The sequence below is a fragment of the Pelmatolapia mariae genome, linkage group LG14 (genome assembly GCF_036321145.2).
Source record: "Pelmatolapia mariae isolate MD_Pm_ZW linkage group LG14, Pm_UMD_F_2, whole genome shotgun sequence".
NCBI lineage: Eukaryota > Metazoa > Chordata > Actinopteri > Cichliformes > Cichlidae > Pelmatolapia > Pelmatolapia mariae.
In genome coordinates this window covers 30,490,983-30,508,582 of record NC_086239.1, presented here as the reverse complement: position 1 = coordinate 30,508,582, position 17,600 = coordinate 30,490,983, and the positions used below count along the sequence as shown (strand labels likewise).

At 40.6% G+C, this 17,600-nt stretch overlaps 1 protein-coding gene across 1 annotated transcript; it reads left to right on the top strand.

The window, feature by feature from the left end:
- Positions 1-10,800: 10,800 nt before the first annotated feature.
- Positions 10,801-11,766, top strand: LOC134641538 (olfactory receptor 5AN1-like). The gene has a single exon (XM_063494013.2). The coding sequence runs from the start codon at positions 10,801-10,803 to the stop codon at positions 11,764-11,766; it is 966 nt and encodes a 321-aa protein (XP_063350083.2).
- Positions 11,767-17,600: the final 5,834 nt, after the last annotated feature.

The following is a 17,600-nucleotide window of genomic DNA, read 5'->3' as shown; positions in this document are numbered from 1 at the left end:
AAGCAGGAGTGCCATGAAGTGCCATATGCCACCGGGGAAAAGGTTCCTACACAAATTTGCACTTGCCTGTTAACAGTAGTCGTGGTCTGGTGGTACCTCCTCCAGGGCTGACACCTCAGATGACAGTTGGTCCCGCCAAGGAGCACCACTGACTGCCTCCAACCCTAGCCTTCCCCTCCTCATCCTCTGTTCCATCTTCCTCAGGCTCATCCACTGGGGCCACGATGTCACCGGCACTGAGGCAGATGTTGTGGAGGATGGCACAGGCTGTCACAACCTGTAGTGGTTACAACACATACGTGTGTGTGCGCATGTATATATATATATATATATATATATATACACACATACATACATACACACATATATATACATACATACATATACACACACACACGTGTGTATACACATACATATATATACATACATACATATACACACACACACGTGTGTATACACATATATATATATATATATATATATATATATATATATACACACATATATACATATATACATATACATATACACATATATATATACATACACACATACATACACACACACACACATACACACATATATATATATATACATACATACATACATATGTACACACTCATACACACACACACCTATATATGCACATATATGTGTGTAATACACACACACACACACACCTATATATGCACATATATGTGTGTAATACACACACACACCATTTGCGAACAAACATTATATGTTGCAATATTCACATGTCATTGGGTGGTCACTTACATGGGGTACAAAGGTGTGAGGCACCTCCAGCGCTTGCAGGAAGATGGCCCTGAACCTCGTTTTCAGCATTCCAAACGCATGCTCTATGATGGAGCGTGCCCTGGAATGGTGGCTGTTGAAGCGCTGGGCTCCCACACCTCGGACTGGCCTCTTGTAGGGTGTGATGAGGGGGAGTGGATGTTGGAGGCATGGTTACCCTCCATCTGCGAGGATGAAATGTCCTGGAGGAGGGTAGACTGACTGTCTGTACAGTGGGCTGTGGCGGAGCACCCTGGAATCGTGCACCGAACCAGGCCAGCCCACGTAGGTGTCGATGAAGCAGTCCTGATGGTCACAAACTGCCTGCAAGGTGATAGATGGAAACAGTTTCCTGTTTCTGTAGCACTGACCATCAGGGCCGCTTGGACACTTGATGCGGATGTGGCAGCCGTCGATTACACCCACCGCTTTCAGGAAGGCTCTGTGGCGTGCCAGCCCTGCAAACCCACGGGACACTGCCTCCAGGTCCTCTGGTGTCTTTGGGAGGTGGATGACCTGGTGGCGAATGGCCACCACTTCGTCTGTGACACAGTGGACAATGGTGTGGACAGTGGAACGAGGCATCCCAAACACTCATGACACCACCCTGTAGGATGCTCCACTTGCCAACCAAAACATGAACACCAGGATCTCAATTGTGGCACCCCAACCATGGCGCCGATCCTGGTCCAGGAGATTTAGCAACACTGCCAGGGACTCCCTGCTTAGCCAAAAATCGGGCCTCGTGTCCTCCTGGTTGAAGAAACGGTCCAGGACGGGAACACTCAGGTTGATCCTGCAGTATACGGTTCTTGTCTGCTTGGATGAAAGGTGGAGAACAACATGAACAGTTATGGTAGAAGGGTATGGTTTCATTTATTTTGAGGTACTATGTACTATGTACTACTGCACTGTGACAATACTTATGCTTTCATACATATACACTTCATCTGAGTAACTAAGCATGTTTCTGTACTCTAAGGTACCCTGTTTTCAGCTTTGTGACATTTTTACTGCCATTCCAGGCACATACATGAGTTACAGGATCCAATTCATGGTTGTAAATGCATACTGCATGTTGTCATATCAGCTTCAGGGACATTTACTTTATGGATTTCTTTATGATATGGTGACTGTGTACGCATGACTGGCTATCATTCAGTTATTGACATTATCCATTGGATTTAACAATTGATTCTGTTCATTTGGACGTTGCGTTTTCAGTGGGGGACACGTTTTGATCACTCATCCAAGTGACTTCTTCAGTCTCAGCTGACTGCTGGTTTCCCTGGCTGGGATGGCTGAGTAATTCCTAAATGTGTGTAGTTTAGAGTAGGTAATTTTACCTGGATGTGACTGGCTCTGATGAGCCTGAGGTACCACACATGCCAGCGAGGTGCTGGTTTTGTAGCTCCTCTTGGATTAGCACAGTGCACATGGCACGGAGCAACATTATCCGATCCAGTTTTCGCACGTGGCGTTAGCGATCGGCAAAAACGTTGAATTGTGGAATACTCGAACGACGGCAGGTCGTCCACAGCCGTTTAGATGTTGTGACTCATTGTTTTTTTTGAATAAAGTTTCGACGGAGAAAAAAAAGGGGGGCTGTCCACAGCCACTCACTTCCTGACTACCCATCCATCTGAGGACACTACCTTGTGACGTACGTAGGTAGTGTCCTTATGAGCATCCTTCCCCTGAATTCGGACACAGCCAGAGGCTTAAATACATCGTACAACGACAAGGGAACAGAAAACACATGAGGAACGCAGCTGAGACAAATTAGACATGATGACCTCTGTATATTTTATATATCTTATTTTATTGTTTACTCTATTTCATTTGTAAAATATGTATATACACACTCTCTCTCACACACACACACACACACACACACACACGTAGAGAAACATATTTAGTATACACATCCAGTAATGCATATACTCTTATATATTGTACATATATTTATTACTTTCAGATTTAGCCATTCTTATATTTTGCTTTTTTTTACGTTATTGTATTTTTGCACAACTCTGTTGCTTGTGAAGCTCGCACACAAGAATTTCACTCTCATGTACTGTACCAGTGTACCTGCACATGTGATGTGACAATAAAAGTGATTTGATTTGATTTGATTTTAGACCAGGGAAACAGAACTAAACACACTGAATATGGAACATAAGACCTTCACAATAAAACAGGAAATGAAGGAACACAATACTGAGATATGAGTTTGACAGAGGAGTGGAGGAAAGGCAGATGAAAGGGAGCGAGGGAACATGGAGCACGAGAGAGAGACACGACGGGCTGGTGAAACATGGGAATGAAACACAGGGGAAGCCTAAATGTACAAAAGCTATTATCAGGATTACCAAATGAACCTACAATAATAAACCATATTACAAAATGACATCAACGCACAAGAAACTCAAAATGACCCAGAACCATGACACTTTCACATTGGACACAGCATGCACTGCAAGCGCTGCACTGACCACTAGCTGGACCAAATAAATGACCCAAAATTTGTGTTGTTGTGGCTGCTGCGCTCTTCCCGTGTGCCATTTTTTGTGGCTGCTCTACATTTTCTAGATGTTCCCTGTCATTTTGAATCATATATATATCATGCATTCTTGAATGGAAATATGTATTTTGAGTTTCATATGATGTCTTAATACAAACCTCCTGTATGGAACTCAGTCTGCATTTTACATTATTTTGCAGCTGACAGCAAGTGTATTTAATATAATATTAATATAATTTAAATAACAACCAATGTATTCATTTTTAGTACATAAAGCAAAACTTCATACATGGCCATGACTTTTATGTCTAACAACAATTTATTTCAGTGTTTAAAAAACCTGAGATGCCCAATTCAGTGGAAATACATTTCCACAGCACTGCTTTTCTCAAGAGGTCCCTATATGCACATAAACTGGTGTCATAACGTTGCTTGCACTCAGACACTCAGACTCAAGTCTTCAGTTTGGAGGAATTGTGACTCTTCAGCCTGGCTACAGTGCTGAAGAGAAACCTAGGTTTTGTTCTTATTTTTTTCAACATGATGAATAGTAGGATGCCCTTGCTTTACAGAGGGCTTTCTTATAGAGCGGCAAACTCTTTACAGGCTAAATGAAATTCTAAATTCGTAAGATTATATTTACTGTCAAATTTTGGAGTGATCTACTTTAAGGTACGCATTTGAGAGTTATACCAGGGAGTCAAGTACTTCTGATTTGAGACTGATTTGAGTATCCATACAAAGTGAGGATATAACACTATTGTAGATTATTGACTTAGGTAAGAGTAGGGTTCAGGCAGCTGCTCTTTAACTTTAATTGTGCAATCATTAGATCAGGGGTCGGCAACCCTGGGCCCACGTGCCACAGCTGGCACGCGAAGGGTTAACTGATGGCACAACCATAGCTAGACTGGCCCGGTATGGCCGATGCCGGTGGTGATTTTTTGTTTTTATGGGCCGATAAGGTTTTTTCTTTTTTTTTTTCTTTTGTAACAGTATAAACAATGAAAGGTGGTGGATTGGCCAGATGCTGGCCGATGTGTAAAAATGAGGGAGAGGGGAGGCAGGAGGAGGAGAGACCCGAGGCGGCCGCCGGTCCGAGTGTCAGGTGAACTGAACTTCAGGTAAGAAGTTATGACCTGCAGTCATATACCAAGTTTAGGTGTAGTTTATTTTCGTTGTGCTGACTTTTTACAGTCAGTGACAATAACTCGTACTGCGTACTAGCTAGCATGACGGAGTTTCTATACAGCTGGGCGGGTGCTATGATGTTACTAATAGTAAACTTTATTCATAAGATAAGTTAGTAGCATTGCCAACCGTTCCATAAAAACACAGAATCGTCCTGCATTCAGAGAAAATATTACGCGTTTCACATTGAGCCGAAAAGGAACAAAGTTTGTCCCGTACTTCAGCTAGAATGGAAAAAGATACAAAGCTTGAGTTATTCTGCGTCTTTACGCTGCACAGCTGTCTCTTCTTCTCTCATTCACTCCCCCTCCCTCTTCTGTTGCTACTTCAATCATGAAAGGATCAATGATCAGCTGATCGGCTTTTCTGACGCAAGTCCCATCTCTCTTCTTTGTTTATCGCCCACTTTGCGCCAGAAAGAGGAAACCAGCGGATGTCGCGTTAAACAACAGCAGCACATTTAAGATTGATCAGCTGTTGTTTGAATTGATTTAATATTAATTTCTAGTATCAGTTGATGTTTGCTGGAGCCACAGCCGTAAAAGCTGCTGGTCATGATATCGGTTTGAATATCTGGTGAGACGGAAACATGAAGATGAAACCAGGAGATGTCCTTACTGAATCATCAGAGCTGAACAGGTGATGGAGAAACAGGTTTACCTTTAAGGTGACATGAGTGATTGAAGGGAAGTTATGAACTGTTTCTGAGAGACAAATAACACCAGGATCCTTTTCTACGTAGCTGACAGCTGGTAACAGTGCAGGGGTGGGTCTTGCAAATGTGGCAGCACAAGGTGGAAATAAAGTAAGTACGCTTCACAGTTTAAAAAGACAACGCCACCCTGGGAATTTCACCCAGAGAATACTGGAGGTAACACTAATCACCAAGAAGGCAGTTAGGTTTGTTATACTCAATACAGAGACGAGGTTCAATGATAAAATAATGTTTAATTAAAAAAACGTTTAAAAGCACAGTCATAAATATCAGTGTACAAGTATGCTAAAAAAGGTATTCAGAGCTGAGGCTTACCAGTGGAGGGCAGGGATGCCACACACAAACTCAAAAAAAGAAGAAAATACACCAAGACAGTGCAGCACACACTCACACTAATAAACTAAACAAGGCAGGTGTGTACACTCAAAGGCTCCCACCACCAAGGCACCCTAGTCTCCTCCATGTCGGCGCGCCGCATCTGAATAAAAGAAACAAAGAAAATTTTAATATATTGCAACAAAACTAATATGTAGCGCTGGGGGATAACCCAACTGCAGGACCACACTGGTGATCTACAGCTAGAAAAAGGGCCTCCCACCAGTGGCGTAACAAAATTCCAAACTACAAATCAAAAACAGTAAAACAACATACAATCTGGATAAAACTCTAAAATCTGGAGCAAACGGAATCGCCGTATTGCTCCAACTTGCCGTCTACACGACTACAAGTTAACGGTCAATCAATATGCACTCCAGCTAACTCCGATAACCGGCATGCATATGGCCGCTGTCCACGCCGCCGTCCACTGTAAAAGCTGGCAGCAGCAGGGAAAGAAATCTCGCAACGGGAACAGACGGTATAAGCACAGCAAAGCAAAGCAGCAGCACTTCAGCTTGCGTAGCGTGGTGTAAAACTAAGGCCCACACTTCCTGCAAAGCACAATAAGTAATTACTATAAAAGAACAATAAAAGGCAGAGATCGTAACAAAAGTTGATCACGTACCGAGTAGGCCGCGTCATAAAACATGAGCAGAATGGCTCAGAGGAGGCTTCTACAGCTACGACCTACAAACAATAGCCGTTTACCACCAAGTAAGGTAATGTACACTTACAATGAGTAAACACCTACCAGCCGCGATGGAGGCTTCAGAAGTAACCCGCAACTAATCTCGGCAACACCAACGGGAAGTCAGGTGACGAAAAAGGAGATCACAGGTAAGCGATCCAGGGACGCTCAAATGGCCACTATTTATACTAGCGCCCCACTAATGCGCCAGGCTGAAAGTGGGTTGAACCAAGGAATAACATTCATCCTGCCACACAAAGTTTTGCCAGGGCGCCAGGTAGGGCATTAACAGGGAAAGGGGAGCACAAAGAAATGCTTTTCTTTCTTATTCTCATTTAAAATGTCTAGCTTTTATTAAATAATTACCTGAATCTTACAACCAAAGTTTTATCTGATATAAAATGTATAGAAATCATGCATATACCAACAAGACAGTGTACATCACTGTCACAACAGCATTTGTTTTCATTCAAAGGCTTTATGGGTTTTCCTATAATACCTGGTGGGCCGGTCTCTAGTCAAAATGCCCGGGCCGATTTTTTTGTCCCAGTCCAGCCCTGGGCCACAGTACGCAGTGAATTAATTTGAGAAGGTGCATTAAAAAAAAAATAATAATAAATGGCCGGGCCAGCGGTGCACATCGCAAATTAGCTCGCATAGACACATTAGTTGTGCCGCTTCTTAATGGCGGTATCTTAGCTAACAACCCCAACTACCAGATTCAACTTGTAATTGGCTAAAAATAACTTAGCCTACCGGTGAGAGGGACGTTGCTAGCTGGTAGTTGTTTCAAGCAATGTTGAAATTTCCACATTCCGACACTTCAAATGCTTCAGTTTTCCGCTCAGCGCAGCATAGGCACCACATAAATACATGGATACATCCGAAGACTCGAGACAGAATTCACAATGCGTTTTCGGGACTTTCAGGTGTATTTCAGGTGTATGGACTGATGTTTTCTTTTCTAATCAAACCAGAAAGCTTTAATGAGCAGCTGGATTTGTCTCGCATTAACTGGCTGGACACAGAGGACATCAAAATGAAGCTGATTGAACTGAAAAGCTCAACTCTGTGGGGGCCAAAGTTTGCAGAACTACGAACGCAGCTGGAATCCACAGCTGTGTGTGTTCATGGAGCTTGCATTTTCACCTGCTGGACATCAATACCTGACAGCTTTAACTGTCTTAAGAGCATTGCAGAGGCCTTATTGACAGTATTTGGCTCTACATATCTGTGTGAGCAGATTTTCTCTCACACGAAGAATGTCCTCAGGTAGCCGTCTGAATGCTGGACACTGGGAGACCTGTGTCTCTGAGTGGGAGACCAGAGATCACATTAACATGTGTATCTCTGTATTAACAAACATGCCATATTGGCCCAGTTTATTTTTCTTATCATTGTTGTGAGGAGACCATAAATAGCATTTGCATTTTCTGTTGTACAGTTCATTTGCTGTTATGGAGTTCTTGCTATGGATAAAATGTGTCGTTTTTTCTATATTTCAAAATAGCTGATAACTATTCGCTGATAGCTGCCAACATCTGCAAACAAATATAATTCTATAAAGTTCTTCTATATAGTGTATAACTGTTAATATAGAGGGTTATTAAATTTATTGCTAATGCAATCATATGGCACATTGACTTCTAAGGAAATTTTAGATGGCACTCATCATCAGAAAGGTTGCCGAACCCTTCATTAGATTAAGCTTGTTTAACAAATAACACAAAGGACAACAGAATGGTTCACATACAGAATATTTTCTGGGGTGTAATTCTTCTGGTGGCAATCTTGGTCTCCTCATCTTATTCTTCACAGCACAAACAAATGAGTGGTTTTCACTTCAGATGTGTAATAATGTGGGCCCAACTTTATCAAGCCCAAATCTTGATATATCTATTTATCAAATACAGAAATAAAAGACACAAGTATTGTGTCACAAAGCTCTTTGAGGTTCATTACTGGAGCTAGGTACTGATTATAATTCACTCATGAGGGGTGAGTATGACACATCTTTCCTATCAGTCCTTTGTAAACAAAGAAGCCATTAACCTAATGAGCAAATTTAAGAAGTAACACAGTCAAAGTTGTGTCTTGTTTTGTAAGAAAGTTTAGTTGGACAAAAGATTAACTCTATTTGTATATTTTTTTATATATTTTAAATTAAATTAAATTAATTTTTTAATTTACTTAGTAGAAGAGTGCTATACCAATGCAAGAAACTCAAAATGCTGGGTCAAACTGACCCAGAACCATGACACATGACTCATTTCACATCAGACACGGCATGCACTGAAAGCACTGCACTGACCACTAGCTGGACCAAATAAATGAACCAAAATTTGTGTTGTGGTTGCTGCTGCGCTCTTCCTGTGTGCCATTTTTTGTGCCTGCTCTACATGTTCATACATGTACATGTTCACATTTTAAATGAAATGAAATTAATTTTTTAATTTACTCATTAGAAGACTGCTATACCAATGCATTTATCTGCTTAATTTATGCATAATAGGCTGCATCTCTTCAGTATAAGGCATGCATATGTTTTATTTAATCACAATTAATTTTGTGCTTAAAGATTGCTCCAAAAATTGTTCTGTTCATAAAGTCAGTCTATATTATAATTCATTGGTTCTGATGAAGCCCTGTGGCATTTTGTGCCAAAGTATGTAAGTAGAATTAGTAGAATTTGAAATTATTAATGATTTCTAATCCATCCTCATTTACAACCTCTCCCTGTCACATGCCACTGTCCTTCACTAACTGAAATCAGCAAGAATAGTCCTAGTCCCCAAGTCCACCACCATCATTGCACTACAATGACTACAGACCCATTGCACTGACTCCAGTGGTTGCAAAGGGCTTTGAGAAGCCCTTTGCAACTAAAGCACCTAAAGGACTGCCTCCCACCCAGCTTCGACCCCCACCAGTTTGCCTATGAGGCCAACAGGTCCACCGAGGATGCAATTTCCACTGCCCTCCACTCTGCTCTGCATCACCTGGAGAATCCTGGGACCTCAGTAAGGATGCTCTTTGATTTCAGCTCGGCTTTTAACACCATCATGCCAGACATCCTTATAGCTGGTATATAAGTATATAAGAACTTAGGCTACATGTGCATGGATCAAAAACTTTCTTACAGACCGATCACAATCCGTCAAGGTTGGCAACCAGAGGTAATCCTCCCTGTCACTCAGCACCGGCTCACTATAGGAATGTGTACTGAGTCCTCTCCTATACACCATCTACACCAGTGACTGCACCCCTACGCATCCCTGCAACATCATCATCAAATTTGCAGACGACAACACTCTGATGGGACTCATCACCAACGATGAGATCCAACGTCTGACAGACTGGTGTGACCAAAATAACCTGACCCTCAACACCAGGAAAACCAAGGAAGTGGTCATGGACTTCCACAAGATAAAAACTGATCCTCTCCCCTCTCCATAAAAGGCGACTTTGTGGAGAGGTTGTCTTCCTTTGAGTTCCTCAGTACCCACATTTCTGAGGACCTATCCTGGATTAAAAAGCACATCAGCCTGGTACTGAAAGCCCAGCACCGCCTCCATTTCTTGAGGGTTCTGAGTTGGAACAGGCTGCAGATTGACCTACTAGTGTCCTCCTATCAAGCTACAATCGAGAGTGTGCTGTTACACGCCATCCCCATGTGATACGCTGGCTGCACAACAGCGGATAAGAAGAGGCTCCAGAGGGTCATCAGAACTGCAGAGAAGGTGATCGGCTGTCCACTGTCCTCCCTGTATTCCATTGCTAGCTGTAGATTTCATTCCAGAATCAGAGAAATTGTAAAAGACCACCTCCGCCCTAACCACCATCTATTTAACATCCTGCCCTCCAGAAAAGGGTTCAGATCCATCAGGTGCAAAACCAAGAGACTAAAGAACAGCTTCTACCCGTGTGTTGTCAGAACCATAAATGCAAATTAAGAGTTTGAGCAGACCTCTCCCACACAATCATTCTGTCGCTACCATTTTTTTTCTGTGCACTATTTCAGCAGATGTGCAATTAACATCCCTATACTTAACAACCATAACTCTTCCACCCTTACTTATTTTTTATTATATTTTATTACGATGCCCTTGTACACACCCCCACAATGCTTACTGTAACCCAAACATCATCTTTTTCTTTCTTGTATGTTGTTTTCTTTACTTTTGAACCTTTGTGGTCTTGCTACCTAATTTTACTGTGCAAGCAACTGTACAATGAGAATAAAAAGTTCTAATTTCTAAGTCTAAGTGATCTGCAGTCTCTGGAGACATGTAAATACAGAGGAATGATATCCAGCGTGACTGGATGAGGAAGCTTCCAAGTTAAAGCTTCCTGTTGTTATGAGACTTAATGTGTGAGAGCACTGTTAACCCTAAACAGTGCTGTTTGGGTTTAGAAATGTTATAACTGTTTTTTAAACAACTGTATGTGCTATATTGTTACTTCTTCAACTGCATCTTGAAACTTTTTGTAATTTAATATTTCTTAAATATGTCTTTACAGAATGCTTCAATCAAACTAACACATTTTATTATAGGTGGTTTTGACACAGTCAAAAGGCCTGTAGCAGTTGGTGTGGTTATGCTGATAATCTATTTACTAGCTGTTTTTGCAAGTTTGGTCAATATCATCGTCATTGTTTCTGACAAGCAGTTACATAAACCAATGTATCTTCTGATTTGCAATCTTGCTGTTGTTGACATCTTCTATACCTCTAGTTCCACTCCAACAATGATCGGGGTTCTACTTGCTGGTGTTAATACCATATCATATGTGGAGTGCCTAATTCAAATGTATGTTTTCCAGTTGGGAGGAATAATGGAGATGTTTTCTTTAACAATTATGGCATTTGATCGATTAATTGCTATAATTTATCCTCTTCAGTATCATAATTATTTAACAAATACATGTACACTAGTATTTACATACATTCTGTGGATTGTTGCCTGTAGTTTTGCGCTTTTTACACTTGTAACATTTGTACCTCTCCCTCACTGCAATTCAAGGCTTAGGTACACTTTCTGTGACTATGCTGCAGTAATGCGAACCACTTGTGTTAACCCAGAGAAATATTTCAACCAAGTTGCCATTATAACATTTTTTCTGTCATTTTTCACATTCACTTTCATTTGTCTTTCATATTGTGGGATCTTATTTTTTGTGAAAATATTATCAAATAATGAAAGAAGGAAAATGGGAAGCACTCTTGTGAGTCACCTGATTTGTGTAATATGTTTATACTGTCCCCTTTTTATCATTGTTATTTTGACCAGATTTGGTGTGATATTGACTCTTGAAGAACGCCAAGGTTTATTAATTGGAATCATCCTTGGCCCATCTCTTGTAAATCCTTTTGTGTATTGTCTCAGGACAAAGGAAATTAAAATTAGGATCTTTAAGATATTCAGGAAGGTTAACCTCCTAAGACCCGAACTCTTTCATGGCATGCATTTTTAATTTCTCTTTGCTATTTGGGTTGATTGGGACCTGATGAATGTAAAAAAAAAAAAAAAAAAAAAAAAAAAGAATGACCAGATTTTGTTTGTTTTTTTGTTTTACCTGATTTTTGTTTCTGAGAAAAATGAGATCCACATATGAGGACATTTGTTTTAAATTTCGATAAAGCACTGGCAGTATAATGTCCTCATAATGTCCTCCTACGCCAGGTCCTAGGAGGTTTATATAGCTGGTTAGAGTCTTGTGAACTATGAATACACTTACTTGTAATATAATGGGCACAAATATTAAAATATCCATATACGCACATTCGAAACCTTGCTCTGGTGACTTGTGAATTTTTGAACCCTATTTAGGTCAGAAGACACATTTAATGCAAATAGGCTGAAGATCATTTTCTTACACAATTAGATTCTGAATCACAAAATGTTCCAATTCACTCTTGAGTTTTGATTCAAATCTATAGACCGCAAGTTTACGATTCAAGTACTGAACAAGCATTTTCTCTCACTGATTCTTTGATAGTTTTATCGTGATTATTTGTTGTTTATTTGAGAGCACTGTATGACAATATCAATTAACAAACTAATTGCTGTATTTTGAACCAAAATAACAAAATAAATGTATTAATGTTGTCTGAGCAGACTTTTATCACTATAAGAATATTTATGTCCTTTGTGATAATGGTTAAGTTTGTCATTAGAAAAATCTGAAACTGCTAAGACGACAAGGGTCATGTCAAGAGACCAAGGGGATCTTTTTGTTGAATCAGCTACTAAAATAGCAAATTTCAGGATAGTAACAGACCGTGAAAAGAAAAGAAAGATGTGAAAGGAGAAATTTTGCAATTTTCTTCATAGATTTTTTTTCTATAAAAAAAAAGTGCTACTAACTCACAAATGGATATATTACATGAAATATTAGTGCTGACAGTAATTGTCAGATAACTCTTTGAAACATCTTTATTAAGCTGCAACCTGAATGTATCCTATGCTGTGGCAACAAATGTTTTGTAAGGCAAATACTTTCCCTTACATTATTATTATAATTATTACTAATATAAGAAGAGTGATAAATGCATCTCCCCTTATCTAATATTACTACTTAACTGTTTTTCAAAGATATTTAAAAAATTGAACCATATTTTTTGGTTATTTAATCATGTCATACTATAGGATATTGAATAAAAAAGAATGACAATATAAAAACCTTAAGAAATGTTTGTTTTTTGTTTTTTTTCATTCACTTTCAGCAATGTGAAGAAGGGCTGAACAACAGTATAAAAACAGTAAAATTTAAAATATATTATGGCAAACTCCAAATGGCAAAATAGGACTAAAATCACTCAAACTAGTTTCATATACTGGTTCTAAAACCTTTTTAAAGATATTCTGTCCTGTTGTGTGACAACTGTATCCCCTGGAGCAGGGGTTGGCAACCCTAGGCACGCGTGCCACAGTTGGCACGCGAAGGGTTAACTGATGGCATGACCATAGCTGGATTGGCCATCGGGCATACCGGGCATTTGCTCAGTGGCCTGATGATTTTTTTTTTTTTTTTTGTAACGGTATAAACAATGAAAGGTGGTGGATTGGCCAGATTGTCGTGGTCCTGGGTCGGTGACCCAGCGCTTTAAGTTTATTATTATCATTCTTCTGAAACATGGACGCACATGTACAAAGGATGTGCGGTAAGAACACTAAAGTCCTCTGCTTTCCTAAGGATATGGTCAACAACCTGAAGGAGAGAATTCTTCAGATTGCAGATGAATATCCAACTGTGACAAATATTGTTCTGCATACAGGGTCAAACGATGTGTCCAAACAACAGTCGGAGGTTCTGAAACGGGACTTTACTGGATTATTAAATACTGTAAACTCTCTGAATGCAGCTGTATTCATCAGTGGGCCTGTACCGCCTGTCAGAGGAGGAGACGAGAGATTCACCAGGTTGCTTGCACTGAATAAATGGCTTATATCAACATGTACTGACCACTCAGTGCATTTTATCAACAACTTTAATATTTTTTGGGAACGCAGGCATCTGTTTAAAGCAAATGGATTTAATTTTAACAAGTCAGGGGTGAAACTGTTCACCTCCAACCTGTTTTATTCCATACGTCATCCATCTGTGCTTGGTGCCAAGGCTGAGATAAACGAGGAGTTATCTCATAAAGAGGAACAAACAGTACTCCAAGAACAGACAAAGCCCAGCAGAAACCTTGAGGAGGAGCTCCATCTGCCCCAACCCGGGAAGAGCCTCAGAAAGGAGAGACATCTGAGGCAAGAAGAGGGGTCCCTATTTGCCTCCAACTCTCTCAACAACACCAACGACCAGGACCAGGGACCACAATCATGCCCAGTCCCCCAAACCCCTGACAGGCCATCACCCCCCCTCCCCCTCCCTTTCTCCCTCCTCCCCACACCTGAAATTCACTGAGGAGATGATGGAGCGGGTCAATGCTGGGCTCAGATCTACCCCCCGGCCCAATCCCTTTTTGTCCGCCATAAACCCCCCACCAGAGCAGCCAAAGGTTCGCCATCGAGCCCCGCCCTCAACAGAGCAATCGAAGTCACATTGCCCAGCCTCGCCCCCCTTAGTTCCACCTTACCACCTTCATGCTCTGTCTCCGCAGTCTGATGTGTGATGTGTGGAGGGTCCGGGCTGCGAGGATTATGGCAGTGGTGACTTTTCCCAGGAGAAGCTGGGACCCTGTTTATTAGATGGTTTTAAAATTTCTGTACTTTTAGGTGACAGAAGGAGACGTGTGGCCTGGTCAAAACACAGAGAGTTGCACTCTAAAAGATTTTAATTTTAGTAAACATAGCTTGTGTGCCACAGACTGCTCCCAAACACGAGGGGGCAAATAATACCTCTAAAACACTTAAGTTGGCTTTATTAAACGTTAGATCTTTAGCTGGGAAAACATTTTTAATTAATGATTTAATCACTGAGCACAGCCTTGATTTTATGTTTTTAACTGAAACTTGGTTGGACCAAAGTAACAGTGGAGCTGTTCTCATCGAGACGACCCCTCCTAACTACAGTTTTATCAGTGAGGCCAGGGTGAGCAGGAGAGGAGGAGGGGTTGCTGTCTTATTTAATGAATCATTTCAATGTAAGCAGCTATCTCCTGGAAGTTTTCAGTCTTTTGAATATGTGGCTTTACAGCTAAAGGCCCCATCCAAAGTTGTGTTTCTTAATGTTTACAGGCCTCCCAAATACTGCACAGACTTTTTTAATGACCTCAGTGAACTGCTGTCTGTGATCTGTGTTGATTTCGACTGTGTAATTATTGTTGGGGATTTTAACATCCATGTGGACAACCCTCAGGACAAAGGGGCTAAAGACCTGAGTAACACTCTGGGCAACTTTGGGCTGACTCAGCATGTAACAGAGGCCACACATAATAGAGGACACACTCTTGACCTACTGATCTCCAAGGGCCTGAGCATTTCAAAGGTTACTGTGTCTGATGTGGGCCTGTCTGATCATTACTGTGTTTTCTTTGAAAGTAAAATCTCAGCCCACACAAATATATCAACAGCAGTGATCACAAAACGGTGTATAACTGAACACAGTAGTGAGATCTTTAACCAGGTCTTCCCATTAACACCTGACCTGTCCAGAGGTTCAGTCAATGAGCTCGTCAATAGCTTCAATGCTAAAATGTTAAATGTAATGGACACTATTGCTCCCATTAAGGTGAAGGTTATCTCTGGAAGGAAAAAGTCTCCATGGAGAAACTCCACACTGGTGAAAAATGAAAAAAGAGAGTGTAGGAAAGCTGAGCGCAGATGGAGAAAAACAAACCTCCAGGTTCATTATGACATCTATAAAGAGAAACTTCACAATTATAATTTACAGCTGAGGAGTGCAAGGAGGTCCTACTTCTCTGACATCATCACTAAAAACAGTCATAATGCTCGGGTCTTATTTTCTACAGTTGACAGACTAACAAACCCTCCTGTGTCAGTGGCAGCTGAACTTCATTCGACCATGGCCTGCAATGACTTTGCCAAATTCTTCACAGAAAAAATCCAAAAGATTAGACAAGCAATTGGTACATCAACAGCAGATCCAGGATATGTACTGTGTCCACCAAAAAACTGTTTAAACACCATCAAACAGTTTCACCCTATTAACAGCAAAGACCTGGAGGACATCTTAGGCCAACTGAACTCCTCATCTTGCTGTTTAGATGTCCTGCCAACAAGTTTTTTCAAAAAGGTCTCAAAGACTTTGGAGTCAGACCTGTTACAGATCGTAAACTTTTCTTTAATGTCAGGTGTGTTTCCAGAATCACTAAAAACTGCTGTAATAAAACCTATACTGAAAAAGGACAATCTTGACAAGACACAAATGAATAACTACAGGCCGATCTCAAATCTCCCATTTTTAAGTAAGATCATTGAAAAAGCAGTTTCTCAACAGCTCAATTACTTCTTAACACAGAATAACTGCTATGATGCCTTCCAGTCAGGTTTTAGACAGAACCACAGCACTGAAACTGCTCTGACCAAAGTGTTTAATGACATATGTTTGAATACAGACAGTGGAAAAATGTCAGTCTTAGTTTTACTGGATCTCAGTGCAGCATTTGATACAGTTGACCACAACATATTACTCAAACGACTGGAGAACTGGGTAGGTCTTTCAGGAACTGTACTAAACTGGTTCAAAACATACTTAGAAAACAGGAAATACTTTGTATCAATAGGTAACTTCACATCTGAGCAGACAAGTATCACATGTGGAGTTCCCCAAGGTTCCATCTTGGGACCCCTTCTGTTTAACATTTACATGCTCCCACTGGCACAGATTATAAAGAACAACAAAATAAACTATCATAGCTACGCAGATGACACACAAATATATATCACAATGTCACCAGGAGACCGAGGCCCTGTACAGGCTCTTGGTAAATGCATTGAGGAAATTAATGACTGGTTGTGCCACAATTTTCTCCAGCTAAACAAAAACAAAACTGAAGTAATAGTCTTTGGAGCCAAAGAAAAACGATTACAGGTCACCAGAGAACTTCAATCTATACACCTAAAAACCACAAACCAGGCGAAAAATTGGGTGTAGTGATGGATGCAGACCTAAACTTAGAAAAACACATTAAGACAATAACAAAATCAGCTTACCATCACCTCAAGAATATTTCAAGGATAAAAGATCTGATGTCTCAACAGGACCTGGAAAAACTAGTCCATGCATTCATCTTTAGTAGGCTTGATTACTGTAACAGCATCTTTACAGGTCTACCTAAAAAAATCAGTCAGACAACTACAGCTCATTCAGAACTCTGCTGCTCGAGTCCTCACTAAGACCAAAAAAGAGGACCACATCAGTCCAGCTCTGAGGTCTTTACACTGGCTGCCTGTCCGTCAGAGGATAGACTTTAAAGTTCTGATGCTGGTCTATAAAGCTCTGAATGGTTTAGGACCAAAATACATCAGTGACCTCCTGACCCAGTATGAACCTTCCAGATCCCTCAGGTCATCTGGATCCGGTTTTTTATCAGTTCCCAGAGTCAGAACCAGACACGGAGAAGCTGCATTCAGCTTTTATGCTCCATATATCTGGAACAAACTCCCAGAAAGCCTCAGATCAGCTGAAACACTCAGTTTATTTAAATCCAGGTTGAAGACTCACCTGTTCTCAGCTGCTTTTGAATAAAGCACCAAATCCACACTTTTAAGCTTAAATTTCAAAACTTACATTTTAACTACTGATTTTATCTACTGTCCTGATTTTATCTACTGTTTTGATTTTTCATTTTATATACTGTTTTGTTTGTTTGTTTGTTTGTGTTTGTTTGCTTGTCT